Consider the following 24,282-nt stretch of genomic DNA (forward strand, 5'->3'; position numbering starts at 1 on the left):
ACCTTTTGATGCCTTTTTATTTGTTATCACACATGTAGATTAGAATGAAGAACAAATTGAATATTGTTAATCATGTTAAACATTTCTTGCTCTTAGAGTATCAATTCATTGTTAGTTTCTCAGGTCTGGATTTTCTATTTTTTAATTTTTTTTTATTTATATTTTGAATATCTTCCAGTTTGAAATGTTCGTTCTTATAATATATTTACTGTTAGCTTCCTTAGTCACGTAATTAGAAAGGTAATTTATTGTTATATTTAGTTAGAATGCAATTAATGTTCATTTTAACTATATTATAGGATCCAAATTATTTTGATGGAAATTAAGGCAGTTTTCTGTGTATTGGTATTATTTATATTTTATCATAGAGAGAAAAAACCTAATACCAACACATCACTGTGGGTTTATTAACAAGCATTCAATAATTGACCAGGTCTATAGAATAACCGATGTTATTGAAAAAGTAAGAAGTATGCTCAGTTATATTCTTAGATGTAGCACAAGCCTGAGTTTGGCATGAGGGTCATGTGCATAAACTAAAGAAAATGTTACCAAAACAACACACCGAACTATTAAAATCGTACATTACAACCAGAATGTTTAGAGACAAACAAGAAGAAACTTACACTACAATAAAAGAAGCTAAAGCAGGTGTACCATAAGGAAGTGTACTGGGGCCAATGCTTTATCTACTCTACACTTGTGATATACCATAAATGAAGAATATTACGATGGCTACATTTGCTGATGATACTACGATTTTAGCTGTCGGAGACAATAGTGAAGAAGCTTCACGAAAATTACAATAGGCAAGTAGTTATAATGTAAATAATTGGACACTTGCAAAAAATAACTTAACGAATGTAAATCTGTGCATGTACAGTTCACCGATAATTAGACCGTACAAGCACCAATAACATTAAATAATACTATCATTCCATATAACACCAACGCTAAATATCTGAGGACTGGACTGGTTAGCTACATCGAGACCTTCAGATACCCACAGTCAGTCAAGAAATCAACAGAATTGCAAGGGGGCAAGAGGAAAGAATCCATTCTCATGAGAATATTAAAGTATTGCAGCTTTTGGATACCACCAGAATAGGACACATACTAAAAAGAATGAAACCATCTGATCTTGTGTAGTGAGGTATTTTTTGCTTCTTGAACCCTTTCACCTTATATATATATATATATATATATATATATATATATATATATATATATATATATATAGAGAGAGAGAGAGAGAGAGAGAAATTTAACTCGAAATATTAATGAAGATAATTTAAACAGCCAGCAGTATTAAGAATCTGAAGATCTGAAGAAGGAAATAATGAAAGAAACGCCAACAACAAGTAACACACAACAAGGTTGGTTCAAATATTTGATTACAATATTTCATTAAATAAAAAATTTAATGAAACCATATAATACCATATCCCCTTTAAATATTTAACGATAAAGAATATAGTAAAGTCGAACGAAATTGTTAAGGAGCCGCTAATCCCACGTTAGTGATTCGGGACGAAATAAAAAGGGGAGAGAGAATTCTTTGGACGCCTTTAGGAACGACCGCAAAGTTGTCTGAGAGACCATCATGGCAAGCCCAGATTTTCTGAGGATTATTTATCGGTATTGCGACGGCAATTATTTTCGGATTAAGCGGGAGTTTTAGTCGGCGCGGTGGAGGGAACTGCGGCCTGGATATGTTCGCGTTCGGTTTTTGCCGTTTTGTGTCTTACGCTTATACGCCCACGATATCTCTGTGTGTAGTATGTTAATTATTTTCGAAATATATAAGGCCTATAAATTAATTTTAAGGCATTTATAACAGATGGTGTTGAATAAGTTCATGTTAAAGCCTCAATGACAGGCTTCACTTTTCAGTATGTGTCATTATGTCGAAATGTGAACAAACTTTTTTTCAATACGTTGAAAATGTCTCAATTTGTAGCAAGTACATCGCATTTGCGGAAGGAAGGAAGAGGCAGAAAGTCATTGAATGCTGTGTGAATTTTATTGCAACCATGCTCCATCGATTTCAATATCTGAATACTGGTTTTGACGTATTAAAAATGTTGATGTCGACACTGAAGGCGAACATTTTTCTAGACGGCCAAAAAACATTGAAGACAAGGATTTGAAAGTTTTAGTGATACAGCCAGAATGACTCGCCATCGACTACAATTGGTGCATTTGAGCCGAGAACTGAGCGAAAAATGGCCGGAATAGACAAGACACAACATTTTAATAATTCGGCATCACAATGCTTGACCACATGTTGCAAAACCGACTAAAATATACTTGGAAACATTAAAATGGGAAGTTCTAGTCCACTTGCAGTATTCTCCAGATCTTCTTCAGTATTCTTGAGACTATTTGTTCCGACATATGAGCCGTGCTCTCTCTGAGCAGCGCTGTACTTGAAGGAATATACCAACAAATGGATCGATTCGTGGATAGCTAAAAAATACATCATTCTTTCGAAATGGAATCCGTAAATTGCCCGAGAATAAAATACTTTGTACCATTTTTTTACAATAAAGCTTCAAATTAAAAGAAATCCTTTAAAACTATAGGCGTAATAGTGTCAGTGACATCAGCAAAAATTGGTATGCTTTGGGTGGTACTTGATTTTATATTACGAATTAAAAATAAACTACAATATAACTGTTAGTTGTTACGAAATATAATAAAATAAACTTATAATAGTAACTATATTTAATAACTTCATATTACATCACTTCCCCTCACGTTTGTGGTGATGAATAATGAAGTGAACGCCAATATCACATTTTTTTAAAAATAATTTTCATCTGGACCATAAACGAATGCTCAAGCATTTACATAAGACTGGATCCCAAAAGACTGGTCTCCATACTAGTATTCAATATGAACTAATTGTGAAAAATATTATAGATTGAGTTTCCAGTGAATGGCTGCTAAAACGACACTACATTGACCGTTCGAAAAAGAAATGTTGTTACAGCTCAGATAATCTTCAAAAACTGCATTGACAAAAAGGAAGGTGATGCTGAGTTTTAGGAGGCATCTAAAAGTTATTATTCGTCAAGTTAAAATATAGCGAAACAATTAATTCGACTGTCTACGGTTAACAACTAAAGCGATTAGGCAGGCGGATTTACAAAACATAACGCAATTATGCCTTTAATAGCAAAATGGTAAAAGATCATTGGTCAAAATGACATATATATCATTGATTATAATCTGAGATGCAAATTTGCTTTCAAAAACATACAAAAAAATAAAATTACTTCTTTCCTTACTCAATATATTCTCAGTTCTCTATTTAAAATATAAATAGTAATGCAACGAAAGTATTCGTATAATAATATAATTAAACACCTGTTGGCAGTTTGGTAACCTTTTTAACTTATACACCTCAACACATATTCGAACTAGCACAACACCCTGATTCAAAGTTTTCACAATTGCTTTGGAATCGAACCATGGAGGAATTAGAAACATTGTAAAATATTCACTTCCACAAAATAAAAGATATACAGTTGCGTAAAAGCATGTGAATAAATATGAGCGTTGTCAATAAGCGAGATAAATAAGAATCTCAAATTCAGAGAAAATGTATTGGCTACTCAAAAATAATTATAAATTATTAAAACATAACAAACTCGATTTGTTTCTTGGAACATTCTAAGTAATTTTACACCCATGAATCGTTAACACGTTATATTATCTAAGTTTGATAGCTAACTTCTTCTTCTTCTAAAATCTAGGGGTTCGCTAAGGAGATGTCGCCTCTCTACTGCTTTTCTATACAATAGTGGATTGAATTGCAGGAAAGCATTTTAAAAACAAACATTTAAAAAATTTGCTGAATTTTATTTTTAAATGTTTTTTATTTTTATTTTATTGGTGAATAAAATGTGACGGTAGGGGTGAGTCATGTGATGCTATGGTATCACGTGACGTGCCTGTGCGTTTGGCATTGTTCGCTATTGAGTTACGTCTATTACTCCATGGACATAGTGTAGAAACATAAAATATATATGAAACAGTAAGTGGCACTAATATTTCATTATCTCATCCTCCTAAATATCTGTAATGGTTTATTTACACTAGAGACAACAGCTTTACGCTAGAGACTATAGAATCTATTTGCTTTACGTTAAAGAGTATAGAAAAAACACAAACAAGTCACATAATAAATCTCAGATGAACCAGCAAATATAGAGCAGCAGCATAGTCAACTATTCCTTATTAAAATATAAACGAATAGTCCTTCATTCTAGCTGGTTGCTGTCCCTGGCAATATTCAAGCTGAACATAAAGATCTCGATCTAATATAAGTCGTCTGGCGAGTAGACACGCTGCGGGCCTTTCAGAGCCCAAACACAAGCAAAAAGCTCAATTTCCCGGCTAAGAGCGCGACCGCTGACGGATACCGAAAATTAATAAAGAGGGATCAGCCGGACTAACGCGTCGTCGTCATCGGGCAACGTCTCGACGCCTCCGTGTTTGCACCGTACCAGATCGGTCATAACTCCGGATTAACTTCGACGTTTGGCGGCCGGCCGTGATGCCTAGAAATGTTAATATTTACCGTCGCCAGGGATTAGACAGCCCTAGTAGGGCGTTCGCGCCCTCGTGGGTTAATTACCGGAACAGGGTGCGAAAATAGGAAAGTGTGTTTGACGTTTGTTACTTCCTATTGTCATCGGAGATTTAACACTATACGAGATTTTTTTAACTTAATAATTGTCTCATAATTTATCGAGCTATGATGCCGCTATATATTCAGAAACGGTAAGGTTAGGAAACAAGATTTCCAATAATATTTAATGCAACCCAATGTTATTTCGTTTCTGTTCTGAAACATGAGTGAACATCTTCATTTACCATTAATTACTTTTTGATTGATTTTCATTAATTCATCTTTTGATATTTTTCTTACCCTTTGTACGTATTTACTTCGACGACAAAACTTTAAAACATTAGGCATTTTTTATTACAACTTTTAATAAAAACAAATTTGAAGCTTTCAGGTGCTAAGTTAAAGACGGTTCCTCAATACATTCGCGTAAACATTACAATGAAATTGCCGTTATTTATGGATATGTTCCGCCTAAGATCATGGTACCCAAACAACGCGACAAAACTGTAGCACACATGCAGTGTGTAGTTGTCCAGCAAACGATTAAAATGTGTTGATTTTGTTTTGTGTTAGTACAGGAGAAATTAGTATCAATAAATAGCAAATATAATAAATAGATCTAAAAAAAGTTATTTAAAAGATCCAGAGAATTATGTCAAAATTATCCAGGAGTTCGGCCAAGGGATTATAAACGATAGAAATAGATGAACAATTGTGTGAGTCGCTTCGAATTTTCTCCTACATATCTTAAGAACATATCTCATGCAAAACAGTGGCGCCATGTAATATTTTTGGACGAAAATAAATTCACTTTGAATGGCTCCAGTGGATATAAGTATTATTCTCATGATTTAAGAAGAAATCAGATGATTTTGAGCCACAGAAAGTTGGGTGAGGGAAGTGCTATCTATTGGGCTGCTACAGGTTTTGAAAGAAATACATAAATAAAACTAATTTCCAGTATAATTAATAGTATAAGTTATAATAAGTTAAAGATAGAACACAAATTGACGGTCAAAATTATATTTTTTCAGCAAGATAATGCTGCTGTTTATGTTGTGAAGCTCGTTAAAGATTATTTTTTAGAGCACAATATTCAAATTACCGGAACGCTACCGTCAAGACTGACTGGAGTTGTAGGAAACAGAGAAGGATGTACCCATCATTGAAATAAATAAATAAATACTGGGTTAGTTTTATCACATCGTGTTTTACCTGTTAATAAACAATAGATATCTCATTTTAATAATTACGTGAATACAATGACTAAACGTATTTAACTGTAGATTGCTTGTTGAGCTAACAATTTATTTTTTATTAAAATTTATAATGAAAAATGTATAGCGTAATAAAGTTTTTACTATGCCAAGCTAGTACAAAACTGATTATCTTGAGTTGTTGATCAATATTACTTTGGTGAGCAATATTTATTAAATTACAAGATGGTTCGACACAAATCATTCTACTATTAAATATTGATTAAAAACTATATATTACAACACCATCAAATAATTGTTTCGAGATCAAAATAAAGGTTTAAAAACCAAAATATTCAACCAATTAAGCTAAATTAATGTTTAATTTTCATTGTATAATTGGTTTTATTTTATTATTATTATTTTTAATAGTCTTTGGAAAAGTTATAGGTTATTTAGCGACTTAATATATACTAAATAAAATAAAAATGGTACTTAGAGGACAACAAAAACTAGAACAAAGTATAATAAAATGATTGTAAAGTACAAAGCTTGTAAACAAGTACAGATTAATATCATAGGCAAACATATAGGTAAAATAATAATACAAAAAGTTTTTGTAAAAACAAAATGTATTGTAAAAAATTTTGAAGCAGTTCAAGTAAAATAAAATGGATCTCTTTCATTGGCACGTGGTAAGGCATTAAGCATTTATCAGCTGTTAAAATCAACATGAATAATAAAAAACTAAAACTAACTTTTTTGAAAAGGTATTTTGTAGGTTTTATTTTATGTTTTCCGGAAAATTGTTAATTTAAGGCGACTTGAGCAATCAGCATTAGATGTTTATTATTGACGCCACAATATTTTAAACACTTTTTAACAAATCAGATCACTAATTCAAAGAATATAAATGTTATGGTAGACAATTAATTTCTTATGTACATATTACTTCATAATGACTTCTCTTATTAAGAAAAACAAATGCAACCTTACTTCTTAAAATACTAAGGATATCGAATCTTCTCTGTAAACTGTCGAAGATGAAAATATTTTGAAATTGTACCTAACTTAAAGCCTATAATAATAATGAAACTTTTATATTTAAAGACTCAACATTTGTGACTTGATACTTTTTTTGTTTCAGCAGTATTATGTCTTATCAAAAGTCACTTTTTGAGCAGCACATTATTTTTAACAGGTTTGTTATTATCATCTACTTCCAATTCGCATATAGAACACATGTTTAGAGATAGATTCAGATTTCTGATGTGAATTTTGCTCTAATATTTTTGTTTCTTTCAAATCACAAAACAAAGATCTTTTGAGTAATTTTGAAATGAAAGTTGTTACCGAAAAATCATACACATGGGATAGATAAAATATTATCAACACCATGCCACCAGTACATTTTGTTACATATTGACAGCACTACTTCCGTGTAAAACAGTTTATATGTCTTGCAGTATATGTAAGATATATATGGTATCTTTGAGTATATGTCTTGTAGGTTATATATCAAGTTACCTACTATACGCTTTGTTTTGTGATGGTTAAAACAAGCGATCGGTGAAATGTGTGTTGTCTGAATGATCCATTAACGATTCACCACAGTTTCACGGTAATGACAGCATGCACAAAATATCATCGGTCAAGAAGAATAGTGGGCAAAACCCAAAGTCAAATGGGAGCTCTACAAAGCTAACGTTCATGAAAGGACTACGGTTACGAAACCCCTTATAACGGAAACGGCGCTAAGCTAAGAAAAAAATGACGGTGCAATCAATATTATTTACTATGCAATTCTGAATCATAAATGTGGTATGGTCCAATGAATCATCGTTTACTGTATGCAGAACCAAGAGAATCCTACGATCTGGACTTTGTATTTCCTACTATCAGGCATGGGGAAGATTTCGTTATGATTTGGGTGGCAATACCGTGGTCTTCTGCTCAGTCACATCAAGGGCCGGATTACTGCACAGTATGAGGAGTAGATTTTCATCCCAGCATCATTGAAGCAATTGGCGGACATTTTAGTAGAAGAAGAATTGGACAACATTCTGTTGGAATTTATTCAGATATTCTATAAATCTATCCACAAAAAATTGCAGCTATTTTGAAATGAAACTAATAAATATTCAGCATGTCAGGTGTTCATATTATATTGTTTACTTCCTACAGCTCTGGCAATGATGGTGCTATATATTGCTATATACTGATATTCACTTCACAACTTAATTATTGTTTAAAAAATCGAATGCAAACTCAAATATTTATTAATGTTGTTTTTTAATTATTAAATGGGCGCCAGAACTCAAACCGAACCCGTCATAAATCAAACATTATTCCCCGTACAACCAATTAGCGATTATGCACCGACATTTTTGCCAATAAAACAAAATAGCGTCAAAACGGCGAGACGCGAGGGCCGGAATGAATTTTAATCCGGGGCCCGTTATTCATCCGGAAAAAATATCTGGCAATTTTTCTCCATTTAGTAAATCCCACGGTTAATCGGGCGCCGGTATGCGGCAATTTCAATAAGCCGCTTCTGGTGCCTCATTTATTTTAATACGGCCCAGTCGGATGACCGACCGGCCATTTTCGATCGACGAAAGTGCATTTTGACGGCGACGCAGCTCTCTTGTTTAATTTGTATTTAGTTTTGCCGCTACGCCTACTCAGCGTCCGCTTTTAATTGTGCCGACATCTACCGCGTGCATTTTTTCCCATCCCGTCACTGTCTCGTGCAAGTTCTCCCTGACCCGAACGCTAATTGATTTCCCAACTAATTTAGTAGCGGTTTTGTTCTTTTTCCGCTGCTTTACTTCAGAACGTATTGTACCTAGATTGAACCTATTCATTGTAGTCCTTGAACTATTTTTTTGCGCTATTTTTGTTACTCTAACAACGAAAAAAGTTTGAATGTAGATCAAATATCTAATGTTTTTTTTTAAATATATTTTAGTCTTCTTTTTATCAACTGGGCATTATTTAGACTGGAGCTGGTTTTATCATGGGCACCGAATCACTGTCGGCTTTACCACTGTGCCAACCAAGCCGGTTAATAATGGTTTTGATGATTATGGTCAGCATAAATTAAATATTGTTTAAACAATTAACGATTTGTTTCCAATTAGTAATATTTTTGCTATTGCTTATTTTAAGAGGCATTTATAGAGAAAATGGTACAATTTACATGAATCAAAATATTTTTCATTTGTTTTTTTTTTGTTTGAAATTGTAGATAATCTGATCATATCGTGTCGAAAGAACGATGATAGTTTGGCATTTTCGCAGTTTCGAAACCGTGCGCCAGCTAAACCATGCTCCTCCATTGCTCCGAACAAGTAGTAATCGGAAGACACTATGCTTGGTGAGTGCTCTAAGTGTGGCAAGACTTCCCCTTCGAGCTGCAATAGTGTATCCTTTACTTTACTTGATACATCAACTGCTAACCTGTATCAAAATTACCACTTAAAATAATTGAAACCAAAACCGACAATTGAAATATGATTGAAGCAGAAATAACAAGTTCGTAATGATCACGATGGGCTTTGCTGTATCTGTATACCCCACCGAATACCTCAATTATACTAGACGGAAAACTGTCATTTTATGAAGGGAACTATCAAACCCATCAAATTTAACCGTTAGGAAGGGTTATTTAATAGTTGTTTACATTGATACTTCGCATTTTCGCCAATAGATATCGCTAATGTTCATATTCATCGAGCATATACATTTCTTTCGATTTTTTATTTAATTGATAGGTTAGATTTATTTCGATAAGAAACAAATGTAATTGGACTGTACCAGCTGTTAAGTTTAATAGTGTTAATAGTTAATAGTGTCATATATAATCACAGACTCTTCTACAGGGCTTATTTATCAAGAGCTGTATAACAAATAAAGCTGAATATTTGAATATCATTTGATTTAAGGGTAAAAAATAAAGTAATGAATATATTAGAAGGCTATAAAAACATTGATGAAAGTGATATCATAAATTATAACAAACTATAGTCAAATACTGGAATACGTTTTTTATTCTGCAAAACGTAGTTTTATAATCATCTACATTATTTTTATGGACCATTTGCTGATTGGGAAAACAACAGTAACACATGTTTCAATTTATTTTCATCTATACGGAAAAATAAATGTTACAAAACACACCTCATAAAGGTTCGGTTAGTTTTTATTATCCATTTGAAAATTGCCACACAAGAAGAACACATGTTCAGAATCAGACAGAATTTCATTATATAGTTTTATTTAATTAATATAACAATGAAATTGTAGACAAAATATTTCACTTTTATTATTTCTTTTGTTCTATAATAATATCAACTACCACTGAAAACATATTAGCATCAAATAGGATTCTGTCTTTCTGAGTAAGCAATTGACAATTATTTTTATATAATGAAATAGTATCCAGTGGATTAAGTTTGCATTTTCTAAATAATGAAATTAACTTTTTTAATTTAATAACTTTCCTCTTTCTTTACTTACGTGCATTTTTTAAATGAATTACTGAATGAATTATGAATTTAGCCTAAAATTATAATTTTCACCATGACAGGAGTTCTGTGACCAGGATATCTTCAATAATATTAAATAAAATAAGAATGTAACCAGTGTCAACATTTAAGAACATTAAAATACTTTAAAAGATAATGAAGCCTACTTTCAATAAAGCACTTAGTTTTAGCGGACACTATTTTTTAATCGCTTAATAGTATCACATATTTGTTAAAATATGGAACTATAAGTACAGCAGCAATTATATAATACAAGTTATTTCCATTTGAATCCATTTATTTTATTCCATCATCAACTTAGGAGTTCATGGTAGATATGAGAGCGAGATTTTATTTTTCAAGTAATAGTGATTAATATTTACATTATTAACTTTCATTCAAATTAAATAATGAACACGTCGAAAAAATCTAGATGCTAAAAGAGTGCTTCTTATTATTGTAATTAAATATTTTAGTTGAAGTATATTTTCATCGCTACACAAAAGAAAGCTTATGTACATGTGGTCATGTGTTGAACAAATGATCATCTAATGGTCATTTATTTAACTTTTTATTATAATTATTTGTTTGGCCATTTGAGCAATTAGTAAACATTTATAGGATCAGTCATCGAGTTGTAATGGTTTTAGCAGAATGATATATTAGTGGAACATCTTGTTGCATGTTGGAAATATTGCTTCCATGTAAATAATGCTCTTATGTATTGTTCAGTTTACACGTCAAGTATTGTGGGTTATCTTTCAGTGTATTACACGTTTAGCAATGAAATACCTGATCTCACAGACTTTGAAAGAAGAAATATCGTTGGTGCTCAGCTAGCGCGAACGTCTATGACAAGACAGCTCAATGGTTTAACTTTTCACGAGTATACACATATGACAGTATACACAAAATATGGTAAAACATTATCCGGGAATACGAATAGTGCGCCAAACTTCAAATTTAAAAAAATCCAAAAGATTGTGACTAGATACCATAAAATACCGCGATAAAAATGACGACAGTACTCAAAATCACTTGAGTAATACTGTTTATACAAACTTTTTTCCTACAGTTTCCTGCAGTCAAGAATGAGGGAGGTTTAATTTGTCTCTCTTGTTTAATTTGTATTTAGTTTTGCAACTACGCCTACTCAGCGACCTCTACCGCGTGCATTTTTTCCTATCCCGTCACTGTCTCATGCAAGTTTTTCCTGACCCTAATTGACTTCCCAACTAATTCATCAGCGCTTTAGTTTTTTTTCCGCTGCTTACTTCAGGACGTAGTTAAAGTACCTAGATTGAACCTATTCATCCTAGTCCGTGAATTGTTTTTTGCGCTATGTTTGTGACTCTAACAATGAACAAATGTTTGAAAGTAGATCAAATATCTAATAATATCTTTTTAATACATTTTAGTCTCCTTTTTACCAACTAGGCTTTATTTAGACTGGACCTGGTTTAACGTGGGCTCCGAATCACGATTCTCGGCTTAAGCTTGCCGACAGGTGAATGACCAACTTGGAGATCATCTCAGAAGAAATCTGGTCTTATTCAGTTTAGTTACTGGAGTGACTAGGATCAATTTGTTCGAAGTTAGAAGTTCAGTTTTAATTTGAGGGACATCAGAATATCATCAAATATCTGCTCTGGTCAGCATAATCGCTACACCTTGAGGTCACTGAACAATTATGGGGAATTTTAGAGCACAGAGGGAGAAGCAGATTTGCATCTTCAACATCATTGATGGACTTGGCGAATTATTTCTATTTATATTTCAACATTCTATTCTAAACTATTTATATATTCTGCGAATCTATTTCGTAAAGAATTTCAGTTATTTTAAATGTAAGTGGTTGCTCAACAGTTATTAATCAATATATATTTTCCCGATTTTCTGCATATAATGCTCATTGTTCTAGACAGTCAACTATAATTATCACTACATAGTATAAAACAAAGTCGCCTTTTCTGTCCCTATATCCCTATGTGCGCTTAAATCTTTAAAACTACGCAACGGATTTTGATGCGGTTTTTTTCGATAGAGTGATTCAAGAGGAAGGTTTATATGTATAATACATGCATAATATACTAAGGCAACATTGCTAATTTTAGAGGTTTCTAACGTGATGTCGTAAATTAACCTATTTTTTTAGGCTTATTTAGCAATTAGCAAAAACGCTGCCTAACCCTACGAGTTAGATCAAATTAATGTACTACAGTATTGTACACCATAAAAAGGTCTACAAAAAAGTCCGCGATGGTATATGTTTATCTTTTAGGGATAACCCACATTAACCATTTTTATTGTTTACTTTTTACGTGAGAAAATGGCTTATTTACGAAGCTATTTTAAGCAATACGGCATTAATCCTTATCGAATTAAGTACCTTAAATACAGTGTGCAATTAATATAGATCAATATGGTTCCTTACAGCATGTAAATTAAACAAATATTTTCGGAGATATTACAAATTTAAAAATTGCGTTTAAAAATGTGTAGCGTAATAAAAATTGTATGAATTTAGATATTCCAAAGATAGCAGGAAATCTTCATAGTAAGTATAGGGGAAGAGGAATTGTTTTACTCCAAATTTAATGCGTGCAGGCCAAGGGCAGTAATGAATGAACCAAAAATACTGGATCGATTTTAATCATGTTTTCATTGAGTGACATAGGCATATATATTTTATGCCCGTGCAAAGTCGGAGCGGGCCGCTATGTTTTTATATACAACGTTCATATTTTTTCTGTAGTGTATTTAATTTAGTATCAGCATTGCACCCGTGCGAAGCCGGGGCGGGTCGCTAGTTATTATATAAAACTTAAAAAATCCTCATTATTAAATCCCTAGAGATAAAAAATTAACATCAAATACGAAAAAAAAACGTGAAAATGCGTGACAAAAAACCGAACAACAAAAAAAGGTCCGTATATATAAATACATGACAAATGTTCAGTCCCAGAACAAAACTCCCAATTCTCGACAATTTCTATCGTAAATATATCAAAAGCTCATTTGTCACGCCGCCTCCAGAGAGACTCACCGAAAAAATGTCCCCTTTCTCAGAAATACGAAATGAATTATGAACAATGGTAATCCTGCCGGTTTGCCCGCACCGTTGCTGTTTTTTCAGGTTCGCGTCTCTTAGTGGTCTGGCGCTGTAATCGCCGCTATCATAAATCATTAAAATTTAAGACGAATTCATTGATAATGCGCTTAACGTATTCTGCCATTTTGGTATTACGATATTTTATGAATCGGTTAATTATTTATGGTGATGGGTAGTTAAAGGGTTACGTTTAATCACATTGTGCGGAACCTCAATTAATTTCTCTTTTATTATTATGCCATTCTTACTTCGGGATTAAATTTTATGTTGTAGTTACGAGGTTCAAGCCATAATTTTTATTGTCGCTATGATGGGTGTCGTCAAAGCGAGTGTACAATAGTAGGGTGTTTTCACATCTGTGGGCACCGACACGACCGCTATATCGGTGGACGCGTAATCTTACGTAAACAAATGGAACCCTTTCACACTCGCCGATATGTCGGTATCGTGTCGTTGCCGGCACCGACAGGTAGCAATCGCTCGTCGCGGCGCTCGTGTCGGTGCCGATTTTATTGTGTACAGTGATATTTTTAAGGTTAAAAGAGGAAAATGTCTAGCTTTAAATATGATGTTGCAACACTAATTGAATTAGTAGAATCAAAGTCTTCTATATGAGATAAGACTAAAGAAAATGATAAAAACAATATACGGTGCCGTGTCGATGTCGTGTCGGTGCCGGCAGATGTGAAAACGCTGGTACCTTTATGATAAGTTAATAACACAAACAGGGGGGTTAAAAGAATAAATAATATATATACAATTTTAGAATAAACACAAATATAGGACTACAAACACAAACATAACGAAATAGAGGCTCCATCCAGACCGCGCACATCAGCACCCATACCGAAGTGGTAATGGTTATTTGATCAGTAACTCTAAACTCAGCACAGGCTAGATTCTATGGAGAAAATCAATCTCTCTTAGAAATCTGAGGAGTCTGTCGGTATTTTCTCCTGTTAAGACATTTTTAAAATTTTCTCGCCCATACTTAATTCTAATTTGGGTGAGTTGTAGACAGTCGTTCAATATGTGGTAGACTGAAATAGTGGCACGGTGACCAAACTCACAGTGAGCAGGCGGGCTGGAAGTCATCAAGTGACCGTGCGAGAAACGACAGTGGCCCAATCTCAGTCGATTCAAAGCAACATCATGGTGACGAAGGGAAAAAAATTACTTTAACTTCAAACAGCCTGTTGTGGTTGGCCTTCTGGGCCCAATGACGTACCTCGCTATTTGTAAAACAAGATACGAATGGTATAAGGTCGACATGGACAGAAACATCCGTGATGAGGACCGGAGATGAGGCTGCCGATTTAGCCGCACTATCCGCGCGCTCTCTTCCCGGTATACCTACGTGAGAAGGGATCCACAGTAAACTTGTCCTGATCCCATTCAGATAGAGCAAGCCATAATTATTGGGAATAGAAAGTTTTTGTAAACGCTCATAGTAAAAATAATTTAATTAATTACATTTTATGGTATATTAGGTATTTTGAATATTTTATAAGATTAATTTATTATTATTGTTCAGTAGTACCTGTATTAATGTATAAGCAGGACGAGTGTGGGATAAATACTTACACACTATATAACTTCAAATGCTTAGTTCGCTGTAATATTCTGATTCCCTGAATGTCGCTCAGTAGTTTCAATTTTATTTTATATTTCAAGGTGAAACCTTGTATAACTTTATACAGAATACGAGTACGGGATTAATACATCAATATGTATTTTCCAATTTAAAATAAAACTATACTACTTAAGCTACTAAGTTAATAATACACTTATACACTATTCAAGTTCGTGTGGTTTTGTTTACGTCAATGTTATGTCAAGGCTTCATTGCTTCCAGGTTATCGTGATTTAACAACTTTTTCATGTTTTAGGACGTGTCATCGTGCAGCTTTTCGTTGGTTACGTAGCGATAAGCATTGGTAGTTCATCGTAGAACTTAGTTTTGGTTGCGTTGGATTACTATTTGATTTGATGTTTCAGTGCATCCAAATGTTTGCACCTGAAATTGGCTTTATGATTGACTGATATACCAATCTCTTTGATTTTAGGTCAAGTTAAGCTTATCTTCCGACTAAGTAGTACAGATTGACTTAGGTTATTGTCATTTCCCGGCAATACAAAATTAACGGACATATGTGGGGCTTAATGAATAAAGTAGGTAAAATAATTTTGAATCGTGGTTATTTCCTTTTCTAATTATGCTGACCATTAATTTTTATTGACATAAGTATTTTCTCATCTTCATATAACCCTATTCAGCTCTTTTAAAGAATGTGAACATTAAAATACTCTATGAAAATGGTATTGTCCTGTAATAAAACTGCTACTTATAACTTGATGATCCCCACAATTCTACATCTTATATAAAAATTGTATCTAATTATTTATTTTTTAAACATGATTCAGTCGAAATTCATGAATTAATCTATCATGGAGAGATAAAAGACTGCATAATTTAGTAAACCGCCATTTGTTTTGCGCTGTTTCATGTCATGTTTTTCATCATCATATTTTTAATATTTTAGTTAATAAATATTAAGTAGTTTTATAAAAAAACTGATTCTGATTCTCTCACGAGATTCTTTAATCATATTAAGCTTATCACAATTTGTTTCCTATTAAATAATATTTGAATGACTTTACTGTATCTACTCCGAATAAGAAACAATTTTACGCATTAATTCTATACTCTATCCAGACACAGACACAGAAATTTATATAAATTCTAATTAGACAAAAAGCAAAGCGGACCAGATTCAAAATCGAAGTACTATATTAGTTAGGTACTTCCAACTTGACCTAAAGTCAAATAGATTGGTTTGTTAGTTTGTTATAAAGTCTATTTGAAGTTATAAGGCTGCACTAAACCATCAAACCAACATTTAATCCAACGATGATAAAACAGAACTCTTTGATTAATTACCAATGCTTATCGCTACGTAACCAAGAACTACACAACTTCGAAATCAAAGTTATCCAAGATATCGCCTTAAAATATCTAATAAGGTTATTAAATTACAACAACGTGGAAGCAATACAGTTACTAGACAACACGCAGGAAATCAGAAGAATGAAACAAACCAAACAACATGGACTTGTATAGTGTTTGTCATATATAGATAAGTGTATAATCATAAGTAGTCTACTTGAATTTTAATTTGGGAATTACATACCGATGTATTTATACCACCTTGTATATTGATGAAAGAAAGACTGGACAATAGTAATAAATTAATTTTATAATAAAGATTGTGTTAAAAAATATTATTTTGGAAATATTACAAAATCCTTGAACTATAGTAGACTTAAACTAAAAAAAACACAACGAATTCTACTGTAACTGAACTTTACCTTACAAATTGTTGATTAAAATGTAATAGACTAATATTAAATTAATAAAAGAGGCAGTATTTCGCAATAAATGTACTTGAAAGCATCAATTTAAACGAATTAAAGTTTTTAAAGTTATAATTTTTAAAGAACATTCGAGTCGGACACAAATTCAAAAGAATTAAACCATTTAATCTTGTATAATGCAGTCAAGAAGAACAGAATAACTACTGTAGAGACTGAGAAATGTGATGGATTGATGGATCCTCCTCCATATATAATTTTGAAATTATGGTAAAAAGAAATTGTAGATAATGACTAATACATTTCTTTAATTAAAAAAAAAATACAAAAATGATTTAAGCGTTGAAAAATAATAGCTGAACAAAAAACATTAAAAAATAGTTCCTACTAGTATTGTGCCAATTTAAATGTTCACAAATTCTGAGCATATAACGTCATATTTATATTGAAGACAAAATAATTTATTGTTTTTTTACAGTTACGCCATGTTTAACATTGAAAACGAATAAACTCATCACTCAAAATGCTTGTCACGACTTTTTCCATCCCCTCCATGAAAATACCACGCATGCAGCGGGGTGAAAAATGATTTTTTTGTTCTGCTCCCAATACAACCACTTATCGTAAACATTCAGCCGTTGGTCGCTACAAAAACCGCTGTTAAATCTCCGACATTACCGTCACCGAACTTTTTTCCACTACATCAAAATCCTTTATTCATAAACAGTTTTTCACCCCGCGGGGGTGTTCGCCCGCCCCTACGTTTTCGACTTTTTTATTCCCATTGAAGAATCACTTCTCGCGGGCGAAAAATGAAATTTTTATACGATCATAAAATATGACAAGAGATTAAGTTTCAAATTAAATTTTCTTTTTAAAAATATTATTTTTTCTATTAATGTCGGTTTAGTGTTTATAATATAACGTTTTCTTTTATATTAGTTATAAGGCCATCACAAGTATATTGTCTAAAGGATGGAAGGACATGTAACATCATTGAATACACCATTGGCAATAACAGCATTGAATATAACATTCAACATAGAAATATTGTCACGTTCAGAAAATATGGCCAAAATCTAGTATCGGTAACATTATGTACAAGTCCGCTGAGAAATAATTTATCAAAGGAAGAATTAGCAGTCTTCTAAAACTACCAGTAAGAAAAAATAAAGACAGTATCACTCTACTAGTTGACAAGGGAATGGCAAACAATTGTGATAATGTACTTTAAAGAATATGAAGAGAAACTCCTAAAAGATCAACTAACCCCAAAAGAAAAATCAGCAACATTACACACAGACGGTGGCAAGATACTGACAATTTTAAGTAGGGCTTAAGTATCATTAAGGATAATTAACTTCTTCATGAAATACTTAGAAATAAAACAGTAAACAAGTTATAAACTACTCTAGATATATGTCGACGTTCAAATCGGTCGCCAGCCATAGCAATCGCAACTTCATTAATAGTATGGTACTTTGTGTGGTTTAATGATACTAACGTAGTTGCAATTTTGCAGTGTATTGCAAACGGCGTTGAACAACTGGACCAATTAGTTATGTTCTGTTTGTCTCCTGCTTTGTCTATATAACCATCTGCTCGTTGTGGTTATATAGACTTGCAAAAATGTCGAATCGGCGTCAGGCATTGAAAACAAAGAACTAATTTGTTGGGACACTTCGCCCTAATTCTTGTATATTGATTCAAAATTACGACCATTCTCATTCTGAACGATTTTTCTTGCTCGAAATGATGTCATAGATAGTTAGTATCAAAAGCAGCACCTTACATTTTGAATTTTATAAATAATATGTCAATATAATATAACATTCGATACATATCAACGGATGCAAGGATGGAGAGGAAAAACTAAAACACAATTCATATATAAAAAAGCACCAAATAACAAATCCAGACACCGTCCAAAGAACAAATTTACGATGGAAATTGCAGGAGATAACAAACTGCCTTTTTGGATGTACTAAGAGGAAAAAATCAAAACGACAGATTCATTGTATCACTATCATTTGTATATAAGACACGATAAGCTCAGAAAGACAACAAATACTATAACAAGAAGTAGCAAGAGATGAAGAAAATGGAGAAAATATTAATTACTATTTTTCATATGATATATGAGTATAATTAATCATTCCAAATTAAAATTAGTCCATAAATATTAGAATTTTATTCAGTCTGATATACAATCTGAAGAATGCATATTAACTCACTCTTAATTAATATAACTAATTTTTACAGTATGGAAAAAATAGTAAGGCATATTAATATTAATATTAATATTGTTAAATATATTAAATAATATAACTAAAACTAAATAAATAACTTACCTTCTTTAACTCTAGTGAGTTCCATGGACTTACACATTTCGGATGGACACGGCATCGTTTGCGTATCCTTTCCGTAACAGTTTTTCCTCGAATTTCCCGTACCCAGCAGACATTGTCTCGTCCTGGCCTTCAAACAATCTTCATTGCATTCTGACCATTCAGACCAAGCTGACCATTTAGGCGGATCCACTATAGAAACCAATAAAAGACTCATTATTTGAACATGTTCGATCAAAACTCAGAATAATAGAAGATTATGTGTTACCTGTTGTGATGTGTATGTGGTGAGTGAATTTAGTGAACTCGTCAAAGCGTTTAAAGCTATTTAGAGTGACAATATCAAACAAAGACAGTGATACATTTCATCAACGATCTTCGTTTGATATCAGTTAAAGGGGATTGAGGGGTGTGGGTGTTATTGCTTTAGTTTTAATGTTAATATACTAGCCTAGTACGCTCTTACCATAGTTGTAATCGTTATCATAGTCGTAAGCCGTATCCAACACCAACTCTTCTACGAAAGCGATGGACAAACATCAAAAGCAGGGTTAGTTCTGTAGGTTAAATTAAATTACTGCTGAATTTTTGATAATGCCGAATAATCATTCAAATTGTTAGGTTAAAATATTATGAGTTATTTAAAATAAATATTAGTTAGGCATATATTTCCATTATATTCATTAGTAAAAATGCATTAATGTAAGCAACTGTTAAAGAGCCAAATCTAATTGTTCACATCGACGGTTTTAGCATTTTTCCAAATAAATAGTTATTGTGTGTATACAGGTGCTAATCATGGAATACTCAAACAAAATGTTTTTATTGATTTATTTGAATATATCTGCTGGCGAAGCTCATCAACTTTCAGACACTTCTGTTGATACTTCTTCGTAGTATTCCAATTGTCAGTTTGGGTGTCAACTAGTTAAAATTTTGCAATTTCCATGTCAATTGCAAAGAATGATCTGGAGGACCAAAAAGTTCCAAGACAAAAAAGAAAAAGGATCTAATATGAGGGAATATCGCTATCATACAAATTAACTGAATATGCCATTTCGAATCGTTTGAACGTCTTGGTTTCATTACTTGTCAAGCACAGAAAGAAGAGTGTACAGTGACCTATTGAAATTGACGATGACAAGTAGATCTACTACGAAAAGCTTCCATAACCTAATTAAATTGTTACTGACTATTTACCGACGTCAACTGAACAGACGTAAAGTAATTTTCTTCTGCAAAACGTTGTGAACGATACACGATACAGTTGTAGCTCGAATAGGAAATTCTTTTACATCCAGGGCACTCGCCAGAAAGGCGCGAAAAGTGAAAAAAAAAACATTAAAATGCATTAATCAATTAGGAAGAAAAGAGTAAGCTTGAGCAAAAATGAGCCCTTGCAAACAGCAAGCGGTCTTCCTCCAAAGCTGCATCGAAATGTTGCAGTACTTACGTTTTATGGGAAGTGATGTGTCTGCTTCCATATGTATTTTCGAATACATTTTATCCATTTTTTTTTGTAAACATAAAAGCTTATTGTAAAATATTGTGTTATATATTTGAACTTTATCAGAAAATTTCAGGAAAAACGACAGGTTTTTAAAGGCTATCCTGCAAATGCCATTTTCTCGAGTTCCTTCATAAAAATTGAAATACTATTCAACCAGTCAATGAGGCATCAGAAAGGATAAAGCTATGAAGTGGATGGAGTGGAACATTTTATTTGAACAATTTCTAGAAAGTTTTTACGAATATTACAACATCGGGCGCTCCTATGTTGCAAAATTATTTTATCACACTTAGAAATTAATAGTCTAAGTGTGATAATTAATAATTATCACACTTAGGCCTATAGAAATTAATTTTCTTTCTTGTCCGAATTTCTTAGCCTAGCTGAATTTAAAGAGCTTTATCACCTTGATAAAAATTCCGTGGAAAAATTATTTATTATAGCAATTTAGTAAATTAACGATAATAAGCAATTTGTTTTTATCCGAATTTCTTACGGTTTTACAATTGTTAATCACTTATTCTATGATGGATACTTTATGCTTAATATATATGTCACTGTTTTTAATGTGCATTGAATTTTACTAATAACTTCTGACTAAGATATCATTATTTAGGAGCTAGAGAACCTCAACAATGATTTGCTGATGGAGCCTCTGTTCATGTCTTTGGACATAGTAGTTGATAAAGTCATCGAGGGTTTCTATCCTCAGATACTTATGCAGATTATTATTACCACTTTACCATGGAATATCAACAATACCTCACAGTACCTCGTATATTTCTCTCGCTTTGACTGGAACAACCTTCATGTTGAATATTATAAGTCCAAATTGGTTTCATGACTTTTAGATAAAGTAAACGGTTATTATATACTGACACGGCTATATATATATATATATATATATATATATATATATATATAGTCTATTCAAAATAGCAGTGAATATTGAACTATATGTTAAACTAAACTATACTTTATAACATTTTTGTTTCATTATCTGATTTGCATTAGAATGTTACGTATTGACGTTTTGAATTGAAATGACTCGAGTTCACTGCTCAATACTCTATATATATATATATATATATATATATATATATATATATATATATATATATAGCCAGTATATTTTTTGTACTTCCACTTGACTTCTTCACATTTTTGTGGTTGCTTCTTTTTGCGTTTAATATCAGGGGTCTTGCCCAAAATATTTTGTCGCAAATATATAATTTCCTGTATAGAAAAATATATAATGAGAAAAATTGTCAATATTCGTTGATATATTCATATTTAAAATATTATACCTTTTAAAAGGATCATATTTGCCATAATTTATATTTACTAACATCTTATTTACTTACAAAATAGTCATCAGCATCAAAAAAATAAAGGACAAGGAATGAAATTGTCGGAAATATGTGGATTGTGATCTTTAACCTCCTATTTCAATGAATAAGTATACGATGCCAGCTAAATTTTTTTCCAGTATTTGAACATTGACGCTACGCGTTTGAAAATAAATGAACCACTCACTTACCCCACCTCCCTCATCGGAAACTTTTCAATCTGCCGTAAAATCCGTACCGTTCCCGCTAACAGAAGGTTTTTTTGAGGATCGAGCCACCACCAGCCCACCTATTTAATTTCCTGCCATAAATAACTCATCGAGGACCTCGCATTACACCGTTCTGGCCCGCAAAACCTCGTCCATCTTCCACGTTTAACTATTGATTAAATCGACAATTTATTGCCGTTATTAGGTCGGACCATCCCACAGTTTTATCATCGGTCGAAGAAAGGCGAGACGGGGCTGCGACGACGGGGGGTATCGCATGATGGGATGATTAGTTAAAAATTGATTTAAAAAGCCGAAAACCCCGCCCGAATAGACCAGCCGATGGACAGATGTGGGTTCGCTGGTCCTTTCGGCATCGGGCCGCATAATGGATGTGGTTTTTCGGCCTTAAATAGTTGTAATTTGGAGAGCAGATTTAATGACTGAATTTCGCCGCATGCCAGATGGTGTCTCCCTCCTTCTCGCACTTTCTCGTCATCTTCGTCGCCGTCGAACGATTTCGGGAATGATACACATAATTTTGTGGCTTTGAAGAAAAAAAGCAATCGTAAATATTGTTTTTTTTTTCGTGAAGAGCGTGTGGGGTAGGAGGTTATTTTCAGTATAAGGAATATCGTTAAATTCGGTCTCGTGAGGACTATAAAATACTTCTTAAAGCTCACGCTGTGTTATAAAATATTTACAGCCATAACGATAATAATAAAACTGTTGACAGGACTTTCACAAAACGTTACTTAACGTTATGCAAAACAACATATTCATTTAGAAATATATTAAGTTATTAGTTTTGGTAATTTATTTTGGTTAAATATTTTTATAGTGATATTTCAACGAAAAATGCAAAATAAGGTGTAAATAAACACACTTTTCGACACCATACTTTTCATTTACAACTACCCTATCAATTAGAAGATCTAATTCATATCCAACTGTATTAAAAGAAATGAACAGTGTTCTTCTTTATGATTTTTGCACATATTGTTTGCTTTCATTAATACATATAGTTTTATTTACATATATATCATTGTTAATACATTGTACGTTATTAATACAACCTAGTACATATTAATTAGAACTGAATGATTATTGATGTTTGTACTACTCACTATTTGTATGTAGTTGTATAAGAGATAGAGTTATATATAACAGGTCAATTGAAAAGTCCCCGGCCTGACATATAGATGGCGCTACCAGAATTAAATCCATATGTTTTTTGGTTAGCCCTAACCCTCAAAAGATGCGTGTATAAATTCAACAGCTGTCGGATCATTAGTTTGTGAAGTATAGCATTTTGAGTGAAGCAAATTTTGTTACTGTGAAAAAAATGGATAAAAAGGAATTTCGCGTGTTGATAAAATATTAATTTTTGAAGGGAAAAAATACAGTTGAAGCAAAAACTGGGCTTGATGCGGAGTTTCCGGGCACTGCCTTAGGAAAATCCACCATCAAAGATTGGTATGGTATGTTAAGTTTAGACGTGGTGAAATGAGCACCGAAGGCCGTGAACACTGTGGACACCTAAAAGAGGTTGTTACCGAAGGAAAACATTTAAAAAATGCACAAACTGATTTTGAATGACCGTAATTTGAAATTGAATGAAATAGCAGACACTTTAAAGATAATAAATGAACGTGTACATCATATCATTCACGAATATTTGAGTATGATAAAGCTCTGTGCAAAGTGGGTGCTGCGCGAGCTCATTTTTGACCAAAAACAACGACGAGTTGTTGATTCGGAGCAGTGTCTGAAGAAGATCAAGCGTAATAAACCCTAGTTTTTGCATCAATATATGACAATAGATGAAACATGGCTCCATCATTTCAGTCCGAAGTCCAATCGCCAGTCATCCGAGTGGACTGCACACGATGAACCTGCTCCAAAGCGTGGGAAAACGTAACAGTCGTCTGGCAAGGTAATGGCGTCTGTATTTTAGGATTCGCATGGAATAATTTTCATCGACTACCGTAAAAAAGAAGGGCCATCAACAGCGACTA

The 24,282-nt window shown here is 32.8% G+C and overlaps 1 protein-coding gene across 4 annotated transcripts in view; it reads right to left on the reverse strand.

Moving 5' to 3' along the window:
* The window catches only part of unc-5 (netrin receptor unc-5), a 520,122-nt gene that overhangs the window by 108,946 nt on the left and 386,894 nt on the right, over positions 1-24,282 (reverse strand). For 2 of the 4 annotated variants that reach the window (XM_076413583.1, XM_076413582.1), the window contains 2 exons: positions 19,663-19,713; positions 19,200-19,388 (listed from right to left, as the gene is read on the reverse strand). In XM_076413583.1, coding sequence (XP_076269698.1) covers positions 19,200-19,388; positions 19,663-19,713 — 240 coding nt within the window. The remainder of the gene's footprint in view (positions 1-19,199; positions 19,389-19,662; positions 19,714-24,282) is intronic. The other 2 variants (XM_076413586.1, XM_076413584.1) reach the window with 1 other exon arrangement.

Source organism: Rhynchophorus ferrugineus, unplaced genomic scaffold, assembly GCF_030347505.1.
Source record: "Rhynchophorus ferrugineus isolate W39M unplaced genomic scaffold, kcgeb_rfMv2 rfM9, whole genome shotgun sequence".
In the NCBI taxonomy this organism is placed as follows: Eukaryota; Metazoa; Arthropoda; class Insecta; order Coleoptera; family Curculionidae; genus Rhynchophorus; species Rhynchophorus ferrugineus.